Raw genomic sequence first — 23,233 nt, forward strand, 5'->3', positions numbered from 1 at the left:
ATTTATTATTGTTGTTATTATTAGTATTATTATTAAGGGAGGGCAGCTGTTTGAAGCTTTGTAAATGTTTAGCCCTGGCCTTGCAGCAAGAAGTGACCCAGAACGGCAGGGGCGTGCATAGCCGGGCATGACGCCGGCAGAAGCACTGATGGGAAACCAGCAGGCCAACAGGACGGGGGCAGAAGTTTAAATCTTTCACGTAGGCAATACTGAGGCCATCGCCAAGATGACTCAGCATGGAGAAACAGTAGAAACTTCTTTTTTCAGCAGTTAGCTAGAAGGAACTTTTGAAAGTACTACAAAACTAATGCAACAAAAAAATAATTTTAAAATGCTTTTGGATTTTGTACATACTAGAACAAAATCAGCAAAGATGTTAACTGAATATTCATGCTTTACCCCTTCAGAACAAAATCTGAGGTTTGGCTAGAAATGGCATTTCCTAAATACATACTGAAGTCTCAGAAATAATTACTGACACAGCACCTTAACTTTGTACCATTGCACAAGATATCTACTTATTTGTATTAAAGAAGCATGATGTATTACATCATGCTGCCTTCTCAAATATTGAAGTAATGCAGCCTGGCACAGCAATGTCTTCAGCCAGCATTGTACCCTTTAACAATGCTTTAGTTCAACTTGAGCCAATACAAAATACTGTATGATAGGTCAAACCTCCTTCCCTGTTACGCTGTTCAAAACCGCTCAGTACCTCAACAGGAGAACAGTATGAGACAGAAGCTAATGTAACAACTGTTAAACTAGCTGACCCACTAATCACCCTCATTTTTTCCCCCACCGCATTTTATTTTGGCTAGTTTAACAGAGTTCCCCATAAGACATTGGGAGAGCACTCTGAAAAATGAACTACGAAACGATCCTCTTGCCCGAATAGCTACCTGCTCCACCATTAGGTATATTTAACTCCTACAACAACAAACTTTATACACCAGTATATAACCACATGGCTCTGGTGATCATGCAGAGCTTAAACTTTTACTTTTAGGAACTAGTCCTGTGTGTTAGAGCGAAGGTGGTGGTTAAAGAAGCAATGTCTTTTTGCCTTTATAGGTATGATTACAAACCAACTTTTCCTAAAATCTCTTCTTTTTAAGGTATACAATGCAACAAAACTAAACATCATCCTATATTTTTGTTGAATCTAAGCGCACCCATCCTTTTAAAACTTTTTATCTTTCTCAGTGTTTTGTAGCTGTTTCTTCAAAGAAGGAACCCCAATAAGCATCATGCACAAATACAAGCTCTTAGCCTTGTGTCTTTTCTGCATTACAGAATTGCTCTATTCAGTTTCTGTACAGCATTCACTGATCTTTTTCTAGTGAGGTAGTGTTACTTACATGCAATAGTATGTAAAAGTATATGTACATGCAAAAGTAACATAGGTATATACATACTAAGGCCTTACAGAAAATTTCAGTATGAACTTAAGCTAATGACTCTTTCTCCCCACATTTTTGTGAAGCCAGGGCTCTGAAAGCCAACCGAAGCTGTTAACAGCACCACCACCACCACCACTCTGGGAAATGCTCTCTTGTTATACAACCAACCAAAATGCAGATACTCCACAGATACTCTCAGGTGTGTCTCCTTTCTTTAATCAGCTCACCAGAATAATTCCTAAAAATAAATAAGCAGTGGAAACCACCAGAATTTGGGGGAAGGAAAAACAGATGTTTTGGATTTATTTTGTCCATCATTCACTTGCATTTTTACTACTTGGAATTACAGTGTTACAGTTATCCCGGCTCTGACTGTGTTAACAGTGTGACTTAATAAATCTATAGATCTATACATATATGCACATAGGCTGGGATATAGTATTAATTTAATGGAGATAGGGTGCAAAGTCATGCATACAAAGTCTTAAGTTACGTTAGGTATCTGAGGAAACATAAAGGTTATTGTCTACCTGGGGAAAGCAAAATAGAATTTCCCATCTTCCCTGTCACCTGAAACCTTATGACAGAAACTTCATTTTAAATGCAGGCTGCCAACAGAAAAGACTGTCTTTCATCTGCTTCTCTCATTTCTAAAACAAACTAACAAACAAAATTAAGTTTTTCAAACCCATTCCCTCATCTGATTCACTGCACTGGGGCTGTACAAGCACTGGGGCTGATACAAGAGGTATGTGGAACAAGCATCCAGGAGCAGGACAGGTCCAAGCTTCAACAGCCACCCAGACTTCTGCCCCTTTAAAGCAGCTGTATGACCACAGTTGTCATTAATCCGACATTTCCCTATTTTAGCAGGTTCATGTTTCTACAGAAGTTGCTAATGTGACTGACCTTCATTTTAAAGATTCCAGTAAATGCATTTTTCCTGTATTTTTCTTTATGGAAAATTTAAGGTAGAGAGTGATTCTCTTGCCTGTTACACAGCAAGATCTGAGTGAAAGAGAACTTGGAACATGGCACTGGGAAGACACTTCTACATCTTTTGCCACTAAGTAGATGCTAGTCTATAAGATAGTGAGACCTTCTGTACAAACAGGGATGGGCAGTAAAGAGATCCCTTTTACCTTTCATTTTCACGGACAGAACTGGTGGGAGAAAGGGAAGGGAGAAAAGAAAGGAATAAACTGAACACACTCTCCTGCGGGGGTTCATTCCGCTTTGGAGTAAGTTGAGTTTCCACTTGGAGTTAACTAGAATCACAGTTCCGAACACTGGTCCTCCAAACCCCTGTAGCATCCCAACAGTTGGTGCAAGTCCCATGCCATGAAGTGTACCTAAAATCCACCTGTGGTACCCTGAATGATGACTTCAGCATTCTACGCGGACGTGGAAGAGAAGCGTGAGTCCTTGCTGCAAAGGAGAGATGTGATCCTTGCTGCCTGGAATACGGTGTCCCTGCTCTCTTAAGAAATGTTTTGCTCCATTAATTAGGTTTTCACACTCATCTGGGTGGGAAGCAGAAACATTTCAAAAAAACTCAGAGGACTATCTTCAGTGGAAAAACTGCTTTTGGATAATCTCTGAGCCCAAAGGCTTGGATATACAGCATAGCGCTGGAGAGCTACTCTAGGTCAGGGGTTGCATGCAGACCTTGGAGAGCAACCACTCTTTCCTCCCATAGTTTTTATTCCGTTTTAAACTTGACTTCAGTTCCATCAGAAACAATAGGAAACTAGCATCCACTTTTATTAAGAATAATCTCATTTCTATGCATAAAATTAAGCAAAGCAGCAGTCATTGCTTTGGCATTTACAAAAAATTAAAGTGAAGTTTTGTCCACCTTTGCTTCCTTAAAATCTAGTTTCTTATACTTCAACTAGGTAACCAACCTGAATTTTAACTGTGAGTGGTTTGCAGGGTAGTACAGTATTTGTGATACAGATAAACATAATGGAGAACTCTGTTTCTTAAGTAGCTTGTTTAATTTGAGCTAACCAGCAAAAAGCACTACCAAACCTTGGTATAACCACCAGCCAGCGTCTCTTATTAGTTTTAATACAGAACCACTCACAGGTTGATAAAAACAAAACAAGACAGATAGTAGTTCAGTTAACTTACACTGGTCTGATAGGTTTCTTAGATACAGAAGTCTTTTGCAAAATATTTACCGAGGTGATATACTTTCCTCCCCGTAGTGAAGAGGTACCACTGGCACCCTCATAAAACCAATTACCAAGTTCTGACAGATCAGTGGAAGAGATTCAGTTACCTAAGTGTAAGTACTGGTGCCACCTCAGATGCCCTACTGTATCCAGGTACCGCTCCAGAACGTGGCAAGTGCGATAGCTGCCAATTCCACACTTGTGCCCTGGCTAGCCAACCCATTTGAAATGCAACTGCACACCTATGTTGAGGTAGCTAAATCTGACCTATGAACGGGAGGGGGGGAAAAACACTTCATCTTTGAAACAAATCCTTGGTAAAGTGAGAGAGCTCACAAGTCATCTGTTACTATTTTCATCCTGGCCAAGAAAATCTAAGTGATTTTCAACTTCCTTAGTTTTACATGGTATCCCTTTCTCTCCTGTCATTCATCTAAATCTCAGCATCACAATTCAGTGAATGCAGAGTGGGTGGATACAGACATATCAGCACATAATATATTTACACTTACAGTGTTCATCCTTGGCTCTCCGATGCTCCAGCCATGTGCTTCATGCGTTCATCGAAGTCTCAAAATGTTCCCATTATTCTTTACTCATGCCAGCAGAGTCAAAGCTTTCCAGTTAGAGGAAATAGAATCATAGAATCATACAGGTTGGAAAAGACCTCTAAGATCATCGTGTCCAACCGTCAACCCAACACACCATGCCCACTACACCATGTCCCTAAGGGCCTCATCTACACGTCTTTTAAATACCTCCAGGGATGGTGACTCCACCACTTCCCTGGGCAGCCTGTTCCAAGGCCTGACCACTCTTTCAGTAAAGAAATTTCTCCTAATGTCCCATCTAAACCTCCCTTGGCGCAACTTGAGGCCATTTCCTCTTGTCCTATCGCTAGTTACTTGGGAGAAGAGACCAACACCCACCTCGCTACAACCTCCTTTCAGGTAGTTGTAGAGCGCAATGAGGTCTCCCCTCAGCCTCCTCTTCTCCAGGCTAAACAGTCCCAGTTCCCTCAGCCGCTCCTCATAAGACTTGTGCTCCAGGCCCTTCACCAGCTTCGTTGCCCTCCTCTGGACATGCTCCAGCACTTCCATGTCCTTCTTGTAGTGAGGGGCCCAAAACTGAACACAGTATTCGAGGTGCGGCCTCACCAGTGCCGAGTACAGGGGCACGATCACCTCCCTGCTCCTGCTGGCCACACTATTTCTGATACAGGCCAGCATGCCGTTGGCCTTCTTGGCCACCCGAGCACACTGCCGGCTCATGTTCAGCCGGCTGTCAACCAGTACCCCCAGGTCCTTTTCCTGTGGGCAGCTTTCCAGCCACTCTTCCCCAAGCCTGTAGCGTTGCCTGGGGTTGTTGTGGCCGAAGTGCAGGACCCGGCACTTGGCCTTGTTGAACCTCATACAGTTGGCCTCAGCCCATCGATCCAGCCTGTCCAGGTCCCTCTGCAGAGCCTTCCTACCCTCGAGCAGATCAACACTCCCGCCCAGCTTGGTGTCGTCTGCAAACTTACTGAGGGAGCACTCGATCCCCTCGTCCAGATCATTGATGAAGATATTGAACAGGACCGGCCCCAGTACTGAGCCCTGGGGAACACCGCTCATGACCGGCCGCCAACTGGATTCAACTCCGTTCACCACAACTCTCTGGGCTCGGCCGTCCAGCCAGTTTTTTACCCAGTGAAGAGTGGACCTGTCTAGGCCGTAAGCCGCCAGCTTCTCTAGGAGAATGCTGTGGGAGACAGTGTCAAAGGCCTTACTGAAGTCCAAGTAGACCACATCCACTGCCTTTCCCTCATCCACTAGGCGGGTCACCTGGTCATAGAAGGAGATCAGGTTGGTCAAGCAGGACCTGCCTTCCATGAACCCTTGCTGGCTGGGCCTGATCCCCTGGTTGTCCCGGACATGGCTCGTGAGCGCCCTCAAAATGAACCGCTCCATGATCTTCCTCGGCACCGAGGTCAGGCTGACCGGTCTGTAGTTCCCCGGATCCTCCCTCCGGCCCTTCTTGTAGATGGGAGTCACATTGGCAAGCCTCCAGTCATCCGGGACCTCCCCAGTTAACCAGGACTGCTGGTAAATGATGGAGAGCGGCTCGGCAAGCTCCTCCGCCAGCTCCCTCAGTACCCTCGGGTGGATCCCATCCAGCCCCATAGACTTGTGAACGTCCAGGTGGCATAGCAGGTCATGAACTTCATCCTCTTGAATTATGTAACATTTTGGTGGCAAAAAAGAACTTTGCACTTCATACCTTCCCCCCACCGCCACAATGTGACAGGATATACAGCACACTGTTTATGTTATATGTAAATCATAGCTGACACCTCAGACTACCTATACAAGCTCCTAACCTTCCTTCTTCTCGGGAAGGATTAGGAACAGACTTTGGGCCAGACACACTATTCTGCAACAACCACCCCACTCTTGGGCAACTCCCTTCTGCACGACACAGCATACATGCACAAATCATGAACCTAAGTCTACCATCAGAAGGAAGTGGAGAACAGTTCAGAATATAAGAAACTGCCTTGGGAGAGGGCTGCAGCTGCTAAAAAACCCTAGCCCAGCCTGGAAGAGCCACTGTGAAAGCAGGCCGATGCAAGAATGGGCCAGAAGCAAAATTCACTCCCCTGGCACTTCATTGCCTCTGTCCTCTTTCTAGTTCCCATCAGCTCCTGTGCACAGCACCAGACAAACAAAATATTCCTTGATATTTCAGAGGGAACAAGAATCTTTCATAAAGCATTTCTTAATGTTACTGATAACATATACCTACCTAATAAATCTGCTGTCATCTACAGGAGTATCAAATAATGTTTTAGACCTAAATTAAGTAACAACCTCCAGCTATTTAGCTGGAAGGATGTAAGGCTGGCTACTAATCCTAGCACTAGGACAAGACTAGTACCTTGCATTTATTACCTACGCAAGGGAACGAGTACATTAAGTGGTTTGGAAAGATTATGGCCCTTTTATTTTTTAAATTGCAGATCAAGAGATTAAGGCCCAATCTCCAAAACATCCAGATGCCTAAAAATGCCTACGGATGCTTAACCAATTTGTCAGAAGCATTTCAGCATTTCTGTATCATTACACCCATATATTCAGTGCATTTAGAAAGAACTCTTTGGACTAGATGTCACCCTGGTGGTGGTGCCATCCTAGCACCCTGCGGTAGCTTACTTTCTCTTTTGTGCTCGCCCTCATGCTCCCAAACTAGGTAAGACATAAGTTTATCCAAGTTCCTAGAATTCAGAGTTACAGAAATGAGCTTCCAAAGCATGGAAGATTCAGTCTTTGAAACAGACACATTTAAGATTGTATACTGGTCAAGTACCAGGAGAATCAGGAAGAACTATAGCTGACTCTCTCTCTCAAAAAGGAGAAGCACTATACAAAATCAATGTATTTAGTCTCAACACCATGTGAGGTAGAAGTACTTTACAAATGGAGAAACTGAGTACAAAAATGTAGGTGAAATAAGGCAACACAAAATACAATGCAAAATTGGGAACAAAATTCAAGTTGCTTCATCAAAGTCCATTTTGATGAGTGAAACGATATTTACCTTTAGAATGCCCTTGAAGACATTAAATACAACTGAAACCAGGCTTTGAAAATGAACACAGTACTTTGTATAAAAATATGGAAAGTAGCATGACTTGCTAAATAGTCTAGTATATAAAATACCTAGAACTATATACATTAGTACGAATGAAGATATTAAACCTAAATGGATGAAAGTATTAGCACCCTACAGTAAGTTTATTACATTATGTTTTCTCCTAAGGAGTGTGATTCAGGTTAGCTAAGCAAAAATGGGTTTACACTTTTTTCCTCATCTCATTTTCAATGCCCCCCACCAATCATTCCCTTCTACAGCCTTTTCCAGATATTTTATATTTCAAGATCATAGCTAAATTTGCTCAACTAACTTTGAAATAAGCAGTTTACTCCTACTGTATAAAGAGCTCTCAGGTCACCCACACAGAGTTCTACAATGACAAACAGCTACATTTCAAATTAATCACATTCTTTTCATAAATCCATTCTAAAATAAGGTCAAAAACAGTACTGGCAGTTCAGATGCAGTTTACTTGTAGTTTTTCTTTGGGCATTTAACCAAAACTCCTTGTAATACTGGAAGTGACAAATTTAAGTCAGTCAACATAGCCTTCCTAATTACAAAGTGTAAAACAGCTAGAATCCTAAAGTCAGAACCATACAAACTAAGGAGGAAAGTTTTTGTTGTAAACAGCTGTCTAAACAAAACAAGATGTTGTGCAGAAGGGGTACTAGCTTCAAGAAGAGTTTGGTTATTTGCTTTTAATTCTTGTACTGGTTGAACAATCACTGCAGTCTTTTGTAACTCAGAAAAATTGTTTGAATTAATGAAAATAAGCAGTATTTTATTTCAATACCAGATTTATGGTTTGTGTGTTACACTGGGGCTGGCTTGACTGATATTAAACAGATATATCTGAAACACAAAGTAACATAAATTAGACATGCCATGAGACATGTACAATTAATTTCTACTAAAACGTGGATTATTAAACCCACTTCTATGCCAATTCTTTTACACTTTTAATGGTGATAGTGACCAGTATTTTAGTAAGAGGGTAAAATTCAATAAAATGTACAAGGACAGCCATACAACTCAAAGATAATGTTTGCGCAGCTTCCAATTCCATTGTGAAAATATACCCCCTCCAAAATAGAAATAGGCACTTCATCTTTAAAAATGAAGCACTTTCTTTTGTTCTTCAGTCATCATCAACAGTTGGTTTGATTGTCACTCCTCTTCTGATTTGACCCCAACCAATTAAACTGCAAAAAGAAAAACAGTTTATATTACTTTTAATAGTAGTCAGGAATATCCAGGACAAATCAACATCCTTCTGTCATGCTTATGCCTTCAGTTCTCACTTTTTGAATTTTCTCCACTTGTCTCCCCCCAAAATATCCTACAAGATCTAAGACTGGTTAGTGAAAACACAAAATAAAAAAGGATGATGTATGTTTGTAATCAGCTAAGGATATACCTTTGACCCGTAAACTAAAAATCTGAAAATTTTGTAACTTATGTTGTACTGGTGGACTCTAAATCTATTCACAGCTTGATCTTTTTCACCTATGCCTGAAGCGCTGCATTACTTTCAAACAGAAATGAAAATGTGAAAATTCAGACAAGATGACAGTAAGATTATAAGCAGAGCTGTAACTCTAAATGAACATATAACCTATAAAGGTAACTCAACTCTCAGGTAAGTTTTACTATTTATATACAGTAAAATGAAGGCCCCTTTTATAGGCCACTGCTGCTTTTAAGAAGAAATTAAGATTATTTATAAGAAATGTCCATTTCCACAATCAGCAGGCAATCCATGTTATTAATACAACTGTCTTTAAAACATATCCAACTTCTGGCAAGGAGATACACAGAAACCACACATACATCTCAATTTAGTTTGCTGAGCAGTACAGCCTGTCTTTGGACACCAGAAAAGGAACTGAAGTACATTAGCCCAGCACTTCCCACTTTTTAGGACCATATCCACAGGTTATAACTAGTCCACCTTTGAATTCACCGTTCCTTGGAATCACTAGTGTATCCTGTTTGCTTGGCCATTTGCTGTTCAACCTCTACGCCTCTATATATTTACTTTCTATTTTATACCTCTTTTTTCGTCTCTTGCTTTCTCACTTTCTTCCATCTTTTCAGTATTCCACTGCCTCAGGCTACAAGTTCCTTTTCACAGTACCAACCGTACATCATCTTTACTCCAATTGGATTTTATTATGCTGCTCTTCCCAGTTTGCCTCCTTTCCCTTTTCTCAACTTTCAGTTTCCTTATGTTGTCCCTTTGTCCTTTTAATACAGCATAAAAGGCAACTTTTTAATAACAGGATCTTTACAGCAGGCTGCCACTACTTGCCCACCCCATAATCCAGAGATAAGTGGGCTTTCTGGCAAAATTTGGTCATGTTTTTCAAGTGGGAAGTGATCTACAGAAGCAACAAAACTCACATTAAAATTTGCACAGGCTGTCAGTCTATAGCTCAAAAAAAAGCACCATTTCCAATATAAATAGTTTCTCCTCTTCCTTCTGCTTTCCCTGACTTAATTTGGGTTCTGTCTTTTTTTTTTCCCCCTCCTGTTCAAGACATATTATCTTTTTTCTTTCGTTTTTTTTAGGGAGTAATCTCTTCCCTAATTTGTCAGCTAGCTCTGAAACAGCAAGCACTAAATTCCCATCTATGCTTTCTTGTTGATCTAAAAAAGAAACATGCATCCATGGATATTTAAAGCTTGGTTCTTTTTCATACAGTAGAGACTTCTTGTAAAAATGGCTATGTTCCCTTATACTACAAGAGTTGTGCAGGGTCAATGAACCTAAATACCCTTACGTTCTTACGATATTCATGTAGTCTTATGGAACACAACAGGTACAGTATGCATTATCATCTAAAGACAAGTATGGCACGAAGATTAAAATGAATCAACAACCAATTCTGCTCATCATTTTCGCCTCCAGATGCTTCTGTGCAGTCAGACATTTTATATTTGTAATCTGGATGGGTCAATCCACTTGATACTTTTTTCTTTCCTCTCTGCTCATAGTACGTAAAATGCTCAAACCTTAGAATGTCCCTCCTCTATTCCCCTGCTATTACTTCAGGTTTGCACTAGAAATCACACAGAGCTCCAAGGTAGAACACCATTGACTTATACATAAAGACAGGCTTTGGCTTAACATTACTAGAATTTCCAAACAGCTCTGCTAAGATTGCCTACTGTTAGCTCAATTTACAGCATAGCAGTTTTGGCAACAAACCATGAACCTCAGATGTTTCCTTGTCTGTTAACTAACAGGTATCTACCCAATCATAATGCTTCTTTAAAAAAAAGAGGCTAGTAATGAAACGAAGCATCCCACAATAATGGTGTCAACGTGTTAGGAGAATGCAGAGGAATTTTTAAAACAGACATACACTTACCTATTCTAGAACAAAATCAGATCCACGTATTTTTTTGTTAACAACCAGGTACTCTACCAATTTAGCACCAACTTACCGCCAGTGTTTCTCAACTCTTCGACTCAGGGCAATTTTTTCTCCCACTTCTGTGCATACTGGGTTAGTTAGCACAATCTTTCCCAAATCAGCCTTTACTGCACTGACTCTCCCTCCAGTAGATAAGGATCCTATGTTTACCATTAAAACTTCATTCTTCGATAATTTTTGCACCTGAAGACAGACATACAAAACTCTGAAACATAAGCTTTAGTATTTAAAAAAACATACTGCAGACAATATTGAGTATCTTCTGCTACCTACCTGCCACAAAAAAAGATATAGCTGAGAAATGCAAAACCTATAAATATCCACACACACAAACCATGCACAACAGTGTCAGTGGATAAAGTGTATATGTGAAAGGACAAACACGTAAATATGTTGTGCATGTAGTACTGCAGGTTCTTGGTATGATATACTTCCTTGGAATTTCTCTACATTTTCTACAAAAGGTACCGAAGATTGCACATACTGTATTAAAGGCATAAACAGTCTCAGATATTGCTACAAACTGGAATGTTATACTATTCTTTTAAATAATTTGGATATTCTCATTTCCCTTATGCCTACATACATCAAAATGATTTCTCAAAAAAAAAATTCATTTCACAAGATAAAGAGAGCGCTGAAGCACTTAACTTACCGATGCATGAAGCAGTTTATAGATTTTAATGCTAACAGGGAAAACTAAGATCTTTTAGTTTGATTTGTGTAAAATGCACCACGGAACATGAGACTATGCTGTGTATCAAGTTCAGTTTCTTTTCAACTACAGTGTTTCAAAAATACTTAGGTTTAAAAAGTTCTTCAGGGAGATAATCTACAAAAAGCATAAGTAGGAAGTAGATCAGTACGTGTATAAAACTAATTATTGCACAAATAAATAGGCTGATAGCAAAGGAAAACAACTACCAGTATGTTTAGAAGAATACCTAACTTCAGGACACATAAATACTTTATGCTACTTTAAACTACTCTGATACGAATTCCTACTCCTCTGAAAAGCATTCTTCTACAATATTAACTAAGCAGATAAGTTTAGTGACAAGCATAGATGAACAGGGAGACAAAATTACTTCATAAGATCAAAAAAATGCATATACTAATAAAACTTAGCACAAGAAGAGAAATCAGGAAAAACAAAAAAAGGGGTACAGACCTTCGCAGCTTTCTTGTCTCCTTCAGTGCGCACACCTAACAGTCGTCTCAGCAAGAAATAGGAAATTTCTAGCTCTGTAAATATTTCTGGCAGTGCTCCAACTGCACCAAGAACTTGGCCTACCATTCGGTCAGCCCGACACAAAGTTGGATCAATCTTAGTTCCAACACCTACAACACAAGGAAAGTCACAAGGAGTAACTGAAAGGTAGCTGTCACATTTACGTATTAAAATATTTGAAGGAGATCTAAAAACAACAAACTGAGAATGTACTGGGAATTCCCTGTTACCTGGACAGCACTTTCAGAATGTCAGCAAGACTGTGAGCTCTGTCTAAACAGATGAAGAAATATTCTACTGTTAAAGCCGGTACAATTAACAATGCAAGTTGATCTGTGTTGGCCAGTGACATTCAGGAAAATTATTTATTTATTAAATACCTAATTTTCACACCCATGTTGTCTCTCTCTACATATATGAATTATTTGAAATTCCTCATAGCCTTTTTGTTTACTACACTGAAATCTATTGTTGAATGAAACCAAGTGTTTTCAATAAGCATGAAGAAATAAATCTTTTCGTAAGAGAATATTCTTACCTATGAGACCCCCTGGAGCAGCATATTGTAGATCATTGTGTTCAGCAAAGAGTGACACGATTTTGGAAAAGATTGGCTTGCACATGAGTTTTCCTTCACTGTCCTTGGACACAATACCAGGCCGGACCTCAATTTCCTGACCCACCTAATTACAAAAGTGAAAAAGTGATTAACTGGTTGTTTCACAGGAACATAAAGCTAACTTCTAGTCACAGATAAGACCTACTTATCCCAAGATCTACTATTTATACAAGTCCTTGGTTCTGGGTTACTGTAGAACTTCTAGGACTTCTGTTGCACTGTTCACTGCAAATTGAACAATACTGAAAGCTCTGTATCTTATAGCCAATGTAACAATTGATTTTTTTTTCAATATAATTTGTAAAATTGCTTTAGCAAAGGATCTTTATCAGCAATAATGCCAACATTTAAATTTTAGTTTAATTTTTTAAAATGATATCTCATTTAGAAATGTTACAACACTGAGAAAAATTCAGTTAATTCATTTGGTGTAACTGATCAGCGTCAATAAACTGCAAGACAAAGAAAATACAAGTTGTATAGATGTTAAAGATGTAGTTTGCTTTCCAGACTAGCAGAGCAGCTTTTAAAGTTTCCACCTATTGACAGTATCCCACAAGCAAAATAAAAAATCAAAATATACAGAATACTTAGATGGGGAAGTGGAACCTGTGGGAACCTGCAATACTTCCAAGATACTTTTAAAGTTCTTTTGCTCCCCTCTTCTCCACAATAATTCAGCACGTAAAAGTGGTAGGACAGGAAAAAAAAGCTCCCTCAATTTTTGTAAGCAATGAAATCAGTATCATTATTAGCAGAAGTTAAGACTAGCGACAAAAACATATTTAAAAAATAAAAATCAGTGTTTCTTGTTCTGGTATTTTAAAAGAGGAAAGTAAAAATGAGGCACAGACAGAAAGGGTAAGTGCTATCTGACGGTACTCTAGTTTAAAAAAAATTCAATTATATAGATTCATTTTGTACTTAGCATGCAAAAACTCTACTCATTATTATCGTTACAAATCTCCAGACAAAGAGAGGGAAAAGCTTACCTTTAAAACACCCTTTAGAATACTGCCACCAGCTACACCTCCCTTAAGGTCATCAACTTCACAGCCAGGCTTGTTGACATCAAAAGATCTAATTACTGAAAAGAATAGTCCATAACCAGGTTTATATTTAAAATTGGGTTTTTAAAGAATTAGTGTCTTTCTTTAGCAACTTTGACTGCTTCCCTATTCTTACGAAGATGGACACATATTTATAAATATTACAAAAACATAATTCAGGAAGAACACTAAAATATGATGAATATTTTATTCCAAATTTTTAAGTATATAGTTGATTTTGTTCTCAAAACCATTTAAGCTGCTCATACACATACATGTTTTTTAAAACTGTTTCAGCATAGCAGAAATTAAGTTAAAGATCAGTATCTGAAAAAGAAAGCAATGATCAACTATATTACAAAACCCCTTCAATATTTACAATGTCAATTGTGAATAGTGGAACCTTGTTTTAATGTAGTCAATATTTATGCATTCTGAAAATGTTTTGTAGGTCTCCCATGTTTTATGTGGAAAAAAGCGCAAACAAGTGGATTCATCATAGTGGAACTAAATTTCATAACATGCTGGACAAGAACTGAGACTTTGACAATTATCTCCAGGAGACAGGAGACTAACACAGAAAATCTAACCAGGCTACCTAAAAGATTTTCACGGAAATAATTTAATTTTCAAATTCAGCAGTTTGTCAGTAAATCAAATTTAAATTCATAGCAACTAAAGGAAGGTTTTTAAGACATAGATAAATTTCTCATCTTTATTGCATTTTAGTGCTGTCGTACACACAGAAATACACAAAAACTGGCAATTACCTCAAATAGTTTTAACTATAGCAATTAACTATGAACAAACAATACAGCTCTCCGAAAATATGCAAGTTTTAAAATAAGAGCGCACTAAATGCTCCTTTTAAACCCGCTTCTTTTTAGAGCATTTAGTAACATGCTATTCTAACTGTAGATACATGTAGTAAATGGGTAGCCACAAAAGCCCAGACCTAAGCATTTACATACCAATAAGCCTTGGTTCAGATGTGAAGTCTCGCAAAGGGACGGGGATTTTCTTCACTATATACTCGCAAACTACCTCAATGTTGTATTTCAACTGTGCTGAGATTGGGATTATTGGAGCTCCTTCTGCAACTGTACCTAAACCAAAAATCAAGTTCAACACCAAGCCTTAATACAGTATTTACAGACCGAGTGTTCTGTCATTGTTAAAAATACTAATGAATTTCAAGGCACACTTTATGTGTATTTCCCAAAGCAGTAAGTATCAGAGCATTTACCCTTTCCTTCAACATTTTAGCTCAAACCAGCCAGACCTACTTTTCGAGGCATTCTGAAACAACCCTCGTGTTGCCTCTGGATAACCATGTACTGAACAGCTTTACAGTTGCTCTCTGAACATTGTGCAAGATAATCTTCTGCTCTAAGGGAGAATTCACTTCCCACATTGTGATCAGAAATATTCTTAAGATAATTTCCTCAGAGAAATCGGATATGTCAGTATTTGATACATCAGTATCAATTTTACATTCAAATTTCATTCTGACAAACTAAAATTCCTATAAATTTAATGATCTATGTTTTCTAAGTTTTGCAATAGAAATACATATTTTAGGTAAAAGTAACTAATGCATTTATACCTACAAGGTGCCCCTAACAAGTACTGCTTCATTCTCTCCTGCACTGCAGTAAAATCACAGTAAAATCTCTAGCAAAGAAACAATCCAAGAAGAGACAATACCAAGAAGAAATCACAAATTCAGTGAAAGCTACTAGACAAGAGCTATTGCTATTAGTTTTACATCAAGAGCTCTGACCAACAGCCATAACATTATTGTACGTAAGCAGTCTGACACGGGTAAGAAGCACAACTCCAATGGTCTATTTTTCAGATTGACAGACTATGTACAACAGCATTGTCTAAGCAGGGGAAGCTTTTCTGTAAACATACAGAAGACCACTATGTCCATGTCCCAACACAGACAAATTTCCACCATTAACTGGATTTCTGCTATTGAAAACTTACCTTGTACAAATGCAAGAATCTGTTCATACTGTTCTTTAGCCTGGCTCTCCTTCACCAAATCAATCTTATTCTGTAGAATCAAAATGTGTTTCAGTTTCATGATTTCTATAGCAGCTAGATGTTCTGAGGTCTGGGGTTGAGGGCATGACTCATTACCAGCTGAAAGAAGAAAAGTGACTGCAATATAGAAACCATAAAGATAGACAAAACACCTACAGTGAGGATATCTACTTTCAATTGTATCTTTATAAAAAAAGACAGTCAGCTCTCAGTAAGCTACATGTGAAGCATCCGAGTTAATAAGCACTTACTCTTCTCCAGAAGTGCTGGCTTTACCACCCACACAATAAGACAGATGAGAGGTTGCCAGAGTCCCCCATTCTAATTGCTCCCAACAGAAACATTTAAAATTTCCAAAGACTTTAACAGCTAACTTGTATTTACTTGACTTATTCCATCCTCTAGGTCTCTAGACATCTCAGTACTCGCTGTAGCAAAATGGACAATTCACCTTTCAAGAAATATCTTTAAATTCTTTGGTGTTTTCTTACCACCAAAGCCACAAAAATGCCAAGATCCCCAAACTGTACAACATACAATAAATACATAAAGTATGTTAATAGGGCAGTTATCAGCATGGTTTGGATTTCAGCCATCCAAGCAGCCAACTTTGGCCTGATGAGCCATTATAGTGGTTAATCTTGAAGTTTGGTCTATCGCACTTTCTAGATCTAAACAGATAGGAGGAATGACAGCTTATGAGCTATCTCAGATGATTTAAACTACAGTATCTGAAGCTGTTTTCTTCTTTGTTGACATGCACTATCCAGGTGACATAATCACTATTTATCACTGTAGAGCACTACATTGTTCTATAAACATAGAAAAATGAGTTTTACTCATCTCCCATTGTTTGCACATCAGAACAAATTGTATGAATAGAGATAAATCTCTCGTACCTTGATTTTGTCCATATTTATCTCAGTTTTTACTCTTTGTATCGATGTTTGTGGACTCTCCTGCATGGCTAAGGCTACGTATTTAAAGCAAACTGAAGCTTCAGAGAAACTCAAAATATACTGTGGCTAACGTATTTCCATAAAATGATATAAATTTTACAGTACTATACCACTGCAAGGTTTCATCTTAGCCAGCTGATCTTCTATCAATTGGGCCAGCTACCAGACTAATGAGTATGTATAGCTATGTTTTAAAAAAAAAAACCCAACCACCTTGTTAGGGTACATTTTTGTTGTAACATCACTTAATTTTCTTAAGCACATCTCAAAAGCATTCACTTGTTTTAATTGCTCAGCCCACCCCACTAAATTTTAAACCCATATAAAGTTGCTTCATGGTATTTAAAAAAATAGAGCTCTGCTTTTGTGTAGCAATCATTACCTATCAACAGTAAAGCTGCATCCATTACTGCTGCACCGTTCAACATAGTAGCCATCAAAATATCATGGCCGGGACAATCCACAAAAGAGACATGCCTGTTGTAGAAGAATATTAAAAAGAAGTCCAAAAGCCAATATCAACAATTTCTCTGAGTGATTATGTGAGTGGCTAGGCAGACACAAAAGTTAAAAGCATCCCTAAAATAAATAAAATAAATATTTCAAGACAGGTGCTGAGAATTAGTATCTTGAAAGTATTTTTGTAAGAACACAAAGACTACTTAACAGCTACTGAATAGTTTTTCTGAGTTTTAAGATTCGATACTATGTATCCATACTAGGTACTGCTTTAATATTTCACAATTTACTTGTAAATTAGACTAGATTTAAATGCACCAGAACAATAAAAAAAAAACCCACCACAAAAACAATAAACCACAGGATTTCTCTTCTCTCTTTTAAAAGACATCTCCCATTCTCCAATTTTAGAAAATTATGCGTCTTTAATTACACTATTATAGCTGCATTTCACTTCAAAGATTTATCTACAGAGACAATGTTACAGCTCTTTAGTTCCAACCTTATGATTTTATTGTGCAGACCATAATAGTGGATTGACTACATTCTTGCCTGAACCCATTCAGTGAAGAATACTTGCTTCCTGGTAGCATGCCACCAAAAAGCAAGGGGCTAATTTGCTGCTTTGTGGACAATGTTAAGAATCTATTATAAGCAAATAAACGGTAAGATAAAAAATCCAAAGTTTTTCACCAGTAGTTTAATAACAGCTGCATGACTGTCACACTCCAACAGAAGTTATTGTTAGAACAAGTGCTCTACTGGGAATCTGAGGAAAGGAAGGAAATACGTGATTACAATAGTACGTGTATTTTACACATAAGTGTGAACTAGGAATCTTGTCATACAGCAGTCTTTGTGACTACTCTCATTTGGGCAATCATTGCAAAGACCCATGTAACAACTGTTGTGGTTACTACGCGTGCATAATGACCACGCTATGTTTTCTTAGAAATGAAGTAAATAAAGCACACCTGGCCTCCACTTAGAGGCCTGATCTGATTTAAGTATCAGGTTTTCACAGATTCATTTTAAGAACTTTGAAAACTGCCCCTAGGAAGAAAAAGTTTAACAAAGATCACCCTCCAGAAAGGAATTTTAAATATGCATTTGTATGGTCCACGTTAGTTCTCATTCTAGTGGCTTTAGAATGTACTTACATTAATAGCAGAAAAAAGTATCATTTCACTTCAGAGTCCTGCAAATACCCAATGACAGAAGACACAGTTGTGCTCTACCATGGACTGTGCATCACGACTAATAAAACCAAGGCAGTTTAGATGATACCTTAGATCAGGGGTGTCCAGCAGCTAAGAACATGTGGTCTGCCATAAGAATTAATTCAGCTTGCAGCTCAATCCTGACTATTTTCCATTATGTAGAAGGAAACGCACTTAAAGTAAACACAATTTATACCATTCATTTTACAGCAGTTACCTGACTAGTTTAAAGTTCCCTTTGGTGCCAGGAATATCTGTAGGGAACTCATCTGGGGTGCTACTTCCACAGGATCGGTAACACTCTGGCCGGGAACAGCTTGGGTCATCCAGCTTGTAAATCTGTAAGTTATTTTTAAAAATTGAGGAAAAGTTTAATTCATCAAGGGTTAGTTACTTATAAGCTTACATCCACCCTGAAATATATTGGCAACATATTTGCTAGATTTATAGTAATGACTCACCTTTGCATTAGCATAACCCAGCTTGATTGTGATATTTCTTTCCAGTTCATTTTTAAATCTGACAGTATGAACTCCAGATATAGCTTTGACTACTGTCGACTTTCCATGGGCTACATGACCAATTGTACCTATGTTTTAAAAGCAAATGTTTGTCAATAAACCATTGTTTAATTTTGTGCAATGTTCCATTACGATCAACACATAGTTACCCAAACTCTCTGTAGCCAGTAAGTCCAGAGCTCCCATCAGAAGCATGTATGGGTTTCATAATCACTAACAAGATCCTAAATTGAGCTCCCAATGGACAGATCTTTGCATTTTCATGAAACTCATTTCAATGCTTAATTTTAAGGTAAAATCAACTTTGCTTTAGCAACTATTCCCCACTTCAATTCAACAGTGTTCTTGAAGTAAAATTGGTGCTTTTCAAGTCAAAGGGGTTTGACAAGTCTCTTCCTGTATCTTGATAAAATTTATAATAAATTATATCTATATCTATAGACTATATTTATATTACTGTCTGTTTCAGAAAGAATTTCTTAAAAATGTTGTCACATAGGTACCATATGCTACTGCATGAGCACCAGAAAGAGTCACATGAATGCCCCCCTCTTTTTAGAAGTTTGTTTTTACCTATATTAATTGTTGCTTGTCTGCTGATGACTTCTGGTGAAAGAGGCGTCAACTTGGTAACATCCTATATGAGGGAGATTTTAGAATTTATTCATCTTGTATCCAACCAAGCTCATTAAAATAATACTAGATATGCATTCCAGTCTTTTAAGTATGTAAAACAGGACAAAAAGTGAACAAAATCCTAATTGTAAATAAGTATATGTTGCAAATCAAAACATTGACTGTAAATTGGTATAGGCTGCAAGGTGTTAAAGAAAGATGGAAGTAAACAAAACAAAAAAAAACCCAAAAGAAGCTCTAACATACAAAAAAACCCTTATCTACCCCCAAACTTAAATTACACATAACAGGCAAATTCAAATTAACTTTCCATGGGCTACATGGTGAACGGCACCTTATGTTTTAAAAACAAAGATCTGTCAATAAACAAGTTGTTTAATTGGTATAAGGTTCCATTACAGTCAATATATAATTACAACTAACACTTTGGAGGCAGTAGGTCCCGAGATTTCATTAGCGTCTTGGATTTAATTTTGTTTTCTTTAAATGACTGCTTTTTCCTCGAATACTATTATTTCTACTTTAGGTAGCAGACAAAAATTCTGCTGTCCTAAATAGACTATTGCATGAACCTACTGGTAGCACCCGGCAAATCAAAGCACTTACAAATACATTCCGTATAGTTAAAAAGACAACTCTGAAAGAGTTGGTTTGGTTTTTTTTAAAGCTGTTTGTCCAAATATTGGACAAATGTTGAAATCCACTGAAATATTCCTCTGTACTATTTCTGAAACTGTTTACGGTTAATTTCCATCCTGCACTGAATTCGTACGGATGAGCTGCTCAGTTCAAGCAAAGATTCACAATGCCAAAAGAGTCCTCAGTGCAGGACAGGATATAAATATTTTGCTAAGATACAAATAACACACACACATTAATTGACATTAAATCATATATTGTCTACACTGTTACATGCAGGCTCTGTGCATAACAATTAAATAAACTTAAACACATCTGTGTAAAAATGTAAGCTCACTCATTCTGCTCTCAAGCATTACATGAATAAAATGTTCACGTTCAATACAAAATAAGTTTTGTCCACCTAACACAGGCAATTAAATTTATATTTCTTGTATATCTAACTTAAAATGACTATGGGCACTGAAGTCAACGATGGGGAACATGACCTGCAGATGGCACCATCTAGCAGGGTGACAAGCACGTAAGCATGATGCAAATCCTGTCATCAAGAAAATTGTTCCTGGTGCACACAATTATGCACGCATGCAGTTTTTTTCTCAAGACTGGTATAAAGCTAAGTTCAACTATAAGCTCCAGTCAATTGTAAGCATTCAAGGGCCAATTGAAAAAGTACAGAATAGGCCTTAAAGGTAATTCCTACTGACCTCCCAACTAGGCCTACCTGTGCTCTTTCCAACTGGCAAATGCCATGGTCAACAATGAAAGGGTGTAAAGAAACTTTCTGAAATTACTAAAATGCTTCACTAGTGAATATCAAACATGCTTAGCTATAACACAAAAAGAAATCTTGTGCTCAAACCGCAAACATTATTACCGTAAAGACAAATAAGCTGTTCTAGTTTGCTGAAAACCAGGGAGTCAGCAACAGGATTTTTGACTGGTCTTGTCTGCACACATGCATAATAAGTGAGATAGCCCAGGCGAGACAAGACAAGACTACTACAGCAAGAGCCCACGCAACTGATTTCTTGGTAGTGAGGAAAATCTCCTTGGTAGACCCACCAAGAGAGGGCTGGCAACCAATCCATCTAGCCCGCCCAGGAACAGAACGCCATTTATGACTCTAGTTCGGAAAGGGAAGAGCCTTTAACAGCAGTAAGCAGGGCAGCCCTTACAAGGAGGAAACAGCACGTCTCCGCCACTGTCACCCAAAGGCTTCACTCGCAAAGTCGGGCTTTGGACCCACCTCACCAGCAAGCGAAGGGCCTCATCCAGCCAACCCAAACCCGCTGCGACCAGCCTAACCTGCTCCCAGCGCCGCCGCTCTGCCCCGCGCCTACTTCCAGCTACCCCTTCCCTCAGCCCCGGCGTGCTGCAACTCGGCCCCCCGAAGCACCGCCGCCGTCCGCGCCCCCTCAGACCTCACCGGGTCAAACGGCCGCGGTGGGGCCTGGAGAGAGGCACGGATCCCCTCAGCATCCGAGCGCTGCCCCCACGCCGCAACGGCCCGCCCGGCCCCGCCACACTCCGTCGGCCCCCGGCGCCCGGCCCCGCCGTTCCTCGGCGCCCCCGCCCGCGGCTGCCTCGCCCCGTCCCCTGGCGCCCCCCCGGGCGGGTCTCACCAAGGTGGCGAGGTCCTGCCGGCTGAGGTGCGGCTGCCCCAGAGTCACTCCCGCCTCGTCCCCCGCCATCTTGGCCCGAAGAGGAAGCGGGGAGTCTCGCGCGGCCGCCTGACCCCCGGCTCCCCTCGGCGGCGGCGCTGCCGGCGCGCAGCCCGGCACCCACCGGGCGGGGGGCAGACGCCGGGCTCGGGGACCCTCCGCGCTGGCCGGCGCGGGGCCGCCGCCAGCCCCGCCGCAGGGCGGGAGCGGCTCAGGCGCGCCGCAGGGCAGCCCCAAGAAGGACCCCCGTCGCCCTCGCGCCGGGTGATGCAACCCGGCCTGCCGCAGGGACCGCTCCGCGTGCGCCGGCGCCGCCAGGGAAGCGAGCGCGTGCGCATGCGCGGGGCGGGGCCGCGGTGGCGGGCGGGCGCCTTGCGCCTGCGCCTCGCGCCTGCCGCCGGGTAACGGTCGTGGGCTGCGGGTGGTGCGGGGCTGCTGAGGGGAGGCTCTGGGGTGCGGGTGGGCGGTTAAAGCGCACTGTTAGGGAGTACGTGCGGGGGGGTCTTACATACGGCTTTCAGTTACTGCTGCTGGAACGAATGTCTGGGGAATCCGCGCTTCTAAGTATTTCTGTGGAAAGGGGGTTGTCTTTTGTCTACCACAGGCCGGCTGGGCCCCCGGTTACTTTGTGCTAGTGCTGTGGATACTACATACGTAAAATACTGCCGTTGCTTCTGTAGGGTAATCAGCATGGGGACCTAGTGTGGTTGAAAGATACACCCAAAAAAGGAGATTCATCCTGTCTTTATGGTTTGTGCATCAACATTTGTTGATGCATGTCTAACAGAATACAATGTTTACTTGGGGCAGTGAGTCGGTGTGATGCAGAAAGGAAGATGGGGGTAAAATTGAAGCCAGATACACTTGTATGTACTGGAAATGAGCATATCTAATTTGAGGTCTGATAAGCTTATCTGCTGGAACAGTAAAATGTCGTTCTGCCTATGTTAGTAATTTCTGCTGGCCATCAGCCTGATAAAATTTTGAATTTCAGCCTTTCTCTTGTTATTGTCTTCTGTAGGCTGAGTGCTTAGTGTTAGGGAGACCATACAGATATAAGATCCTGCCCCAAGATATGAACAGCTTGAATCTTTTGTACCAAACAGCTAAAACCCCCACCAAATGCGTGCTGTTTTCAGAGTTGGGTATGACATAAATGCTTTAAAAATCTAATAAAATCCCTGATCGGGTGATGAGAGCCAACTTAGAGGTTCAACAGAAACTGAAGGCCAAATTCACAACCCTCCCCCATGGGAAATTGAATTGACTTCTCCTTCAAAGAAACTTCTTAAAGGCATAGAGGTTGTTGCTACTAATAGGATTTCTTCTAAGATCAGAGAATCAGGTTTCAATTTAAGTAACCAATTGTGTCAAATATACGCGCATTCATCAACAGTGGCTTTGCCTGCTGGAAAATGTGATGGTTTTCAGATTTTGCCTAGCTAACTGCTTGGGTCAAAAAAACAGGTTTGGAGCATGTGATTGAAACACAATGATGGAAATCTGTATAAAACTGGTACGCCTG

At 40.0% G+C, this 23,233-nt stretch overlaps 1 protein-coding gene across 1 annotated transcript; it reads right to left on the bottom strand.

Annotated features, from left to right (window-relative positions):
- Positions 1–7,666: 7,666 nt before the first annotated feature.
- EIF2S3 (eukaryotic translation initiation factor 2 subunit gamma) lies at positions 7,667–21,806 on the bottom strand. The gene is made up of 12 exons (XM_075174869.1): positions 21,670–21,806; positions 19,343–19,406; positions 18,710–18,837; positions 18,466–18,587; positions 16,952–17,046; positions 15,551–15,709; positions 14,530–14,664; positions 13,502–13,596; positions 12,429–12,573; positions 11,831–12,000; positions 10,670–10,842; positions 7,667–8,421 (listed from the first exon to the last, which is right to left on the bottom strand). The coding sequence occupies exons 1-12, from the start codon at positions 21,736–21,738 to the stop codon at positions 8,358–8,360; spliced, it is 1,419 nt and encodes a 472-aa protein (XP_075030970.1). The 5' UTR covers positions 21,739–21,806; the 3' UTR covers positions 7,667–8,357.
- Between the last annotated feature and the right edge of the window lie 1,427 nt (positions 21,807–23,233).

Source organism: Calonectris borealis, chromosome 1, assembly GCF_964195595.1.
Source record: "Calonectris borealis chromosome 1, bCalBor7.hap1.2, whole genome shotgun sequence".
Lineage (NCBI taxonomy): Eukaryota > Metazoa > Chordata > Aves > Procellariiformes > Procellariidae > Calonectris > Calonectris borealis.

Bases quoted from the DNA above. Each gene is read 5' to 3' on its own strand.
- EIF2S3 (XM_075174869.1), bottom strand. From the start codon at position 21,738: ATGGCGGGGGACGAGGCGGGAGTGACTCTGGGGCAGCCGCACCTCAGC. The intron at 18,838-19,342 runs GTAAAAACAAAC...TTTAAAACATAG, and splicing joins ACAAGCAACAATTAATATAG to GTACAATTGGTCATGTAGCC. The intron at 17,047-18,465 runs GTAACTGCTGTA...CTTCTACAACAG, and splicing joins GGGAACTTTAAACTAGTCAG to GCATGTCTCTTTTGTGGATT.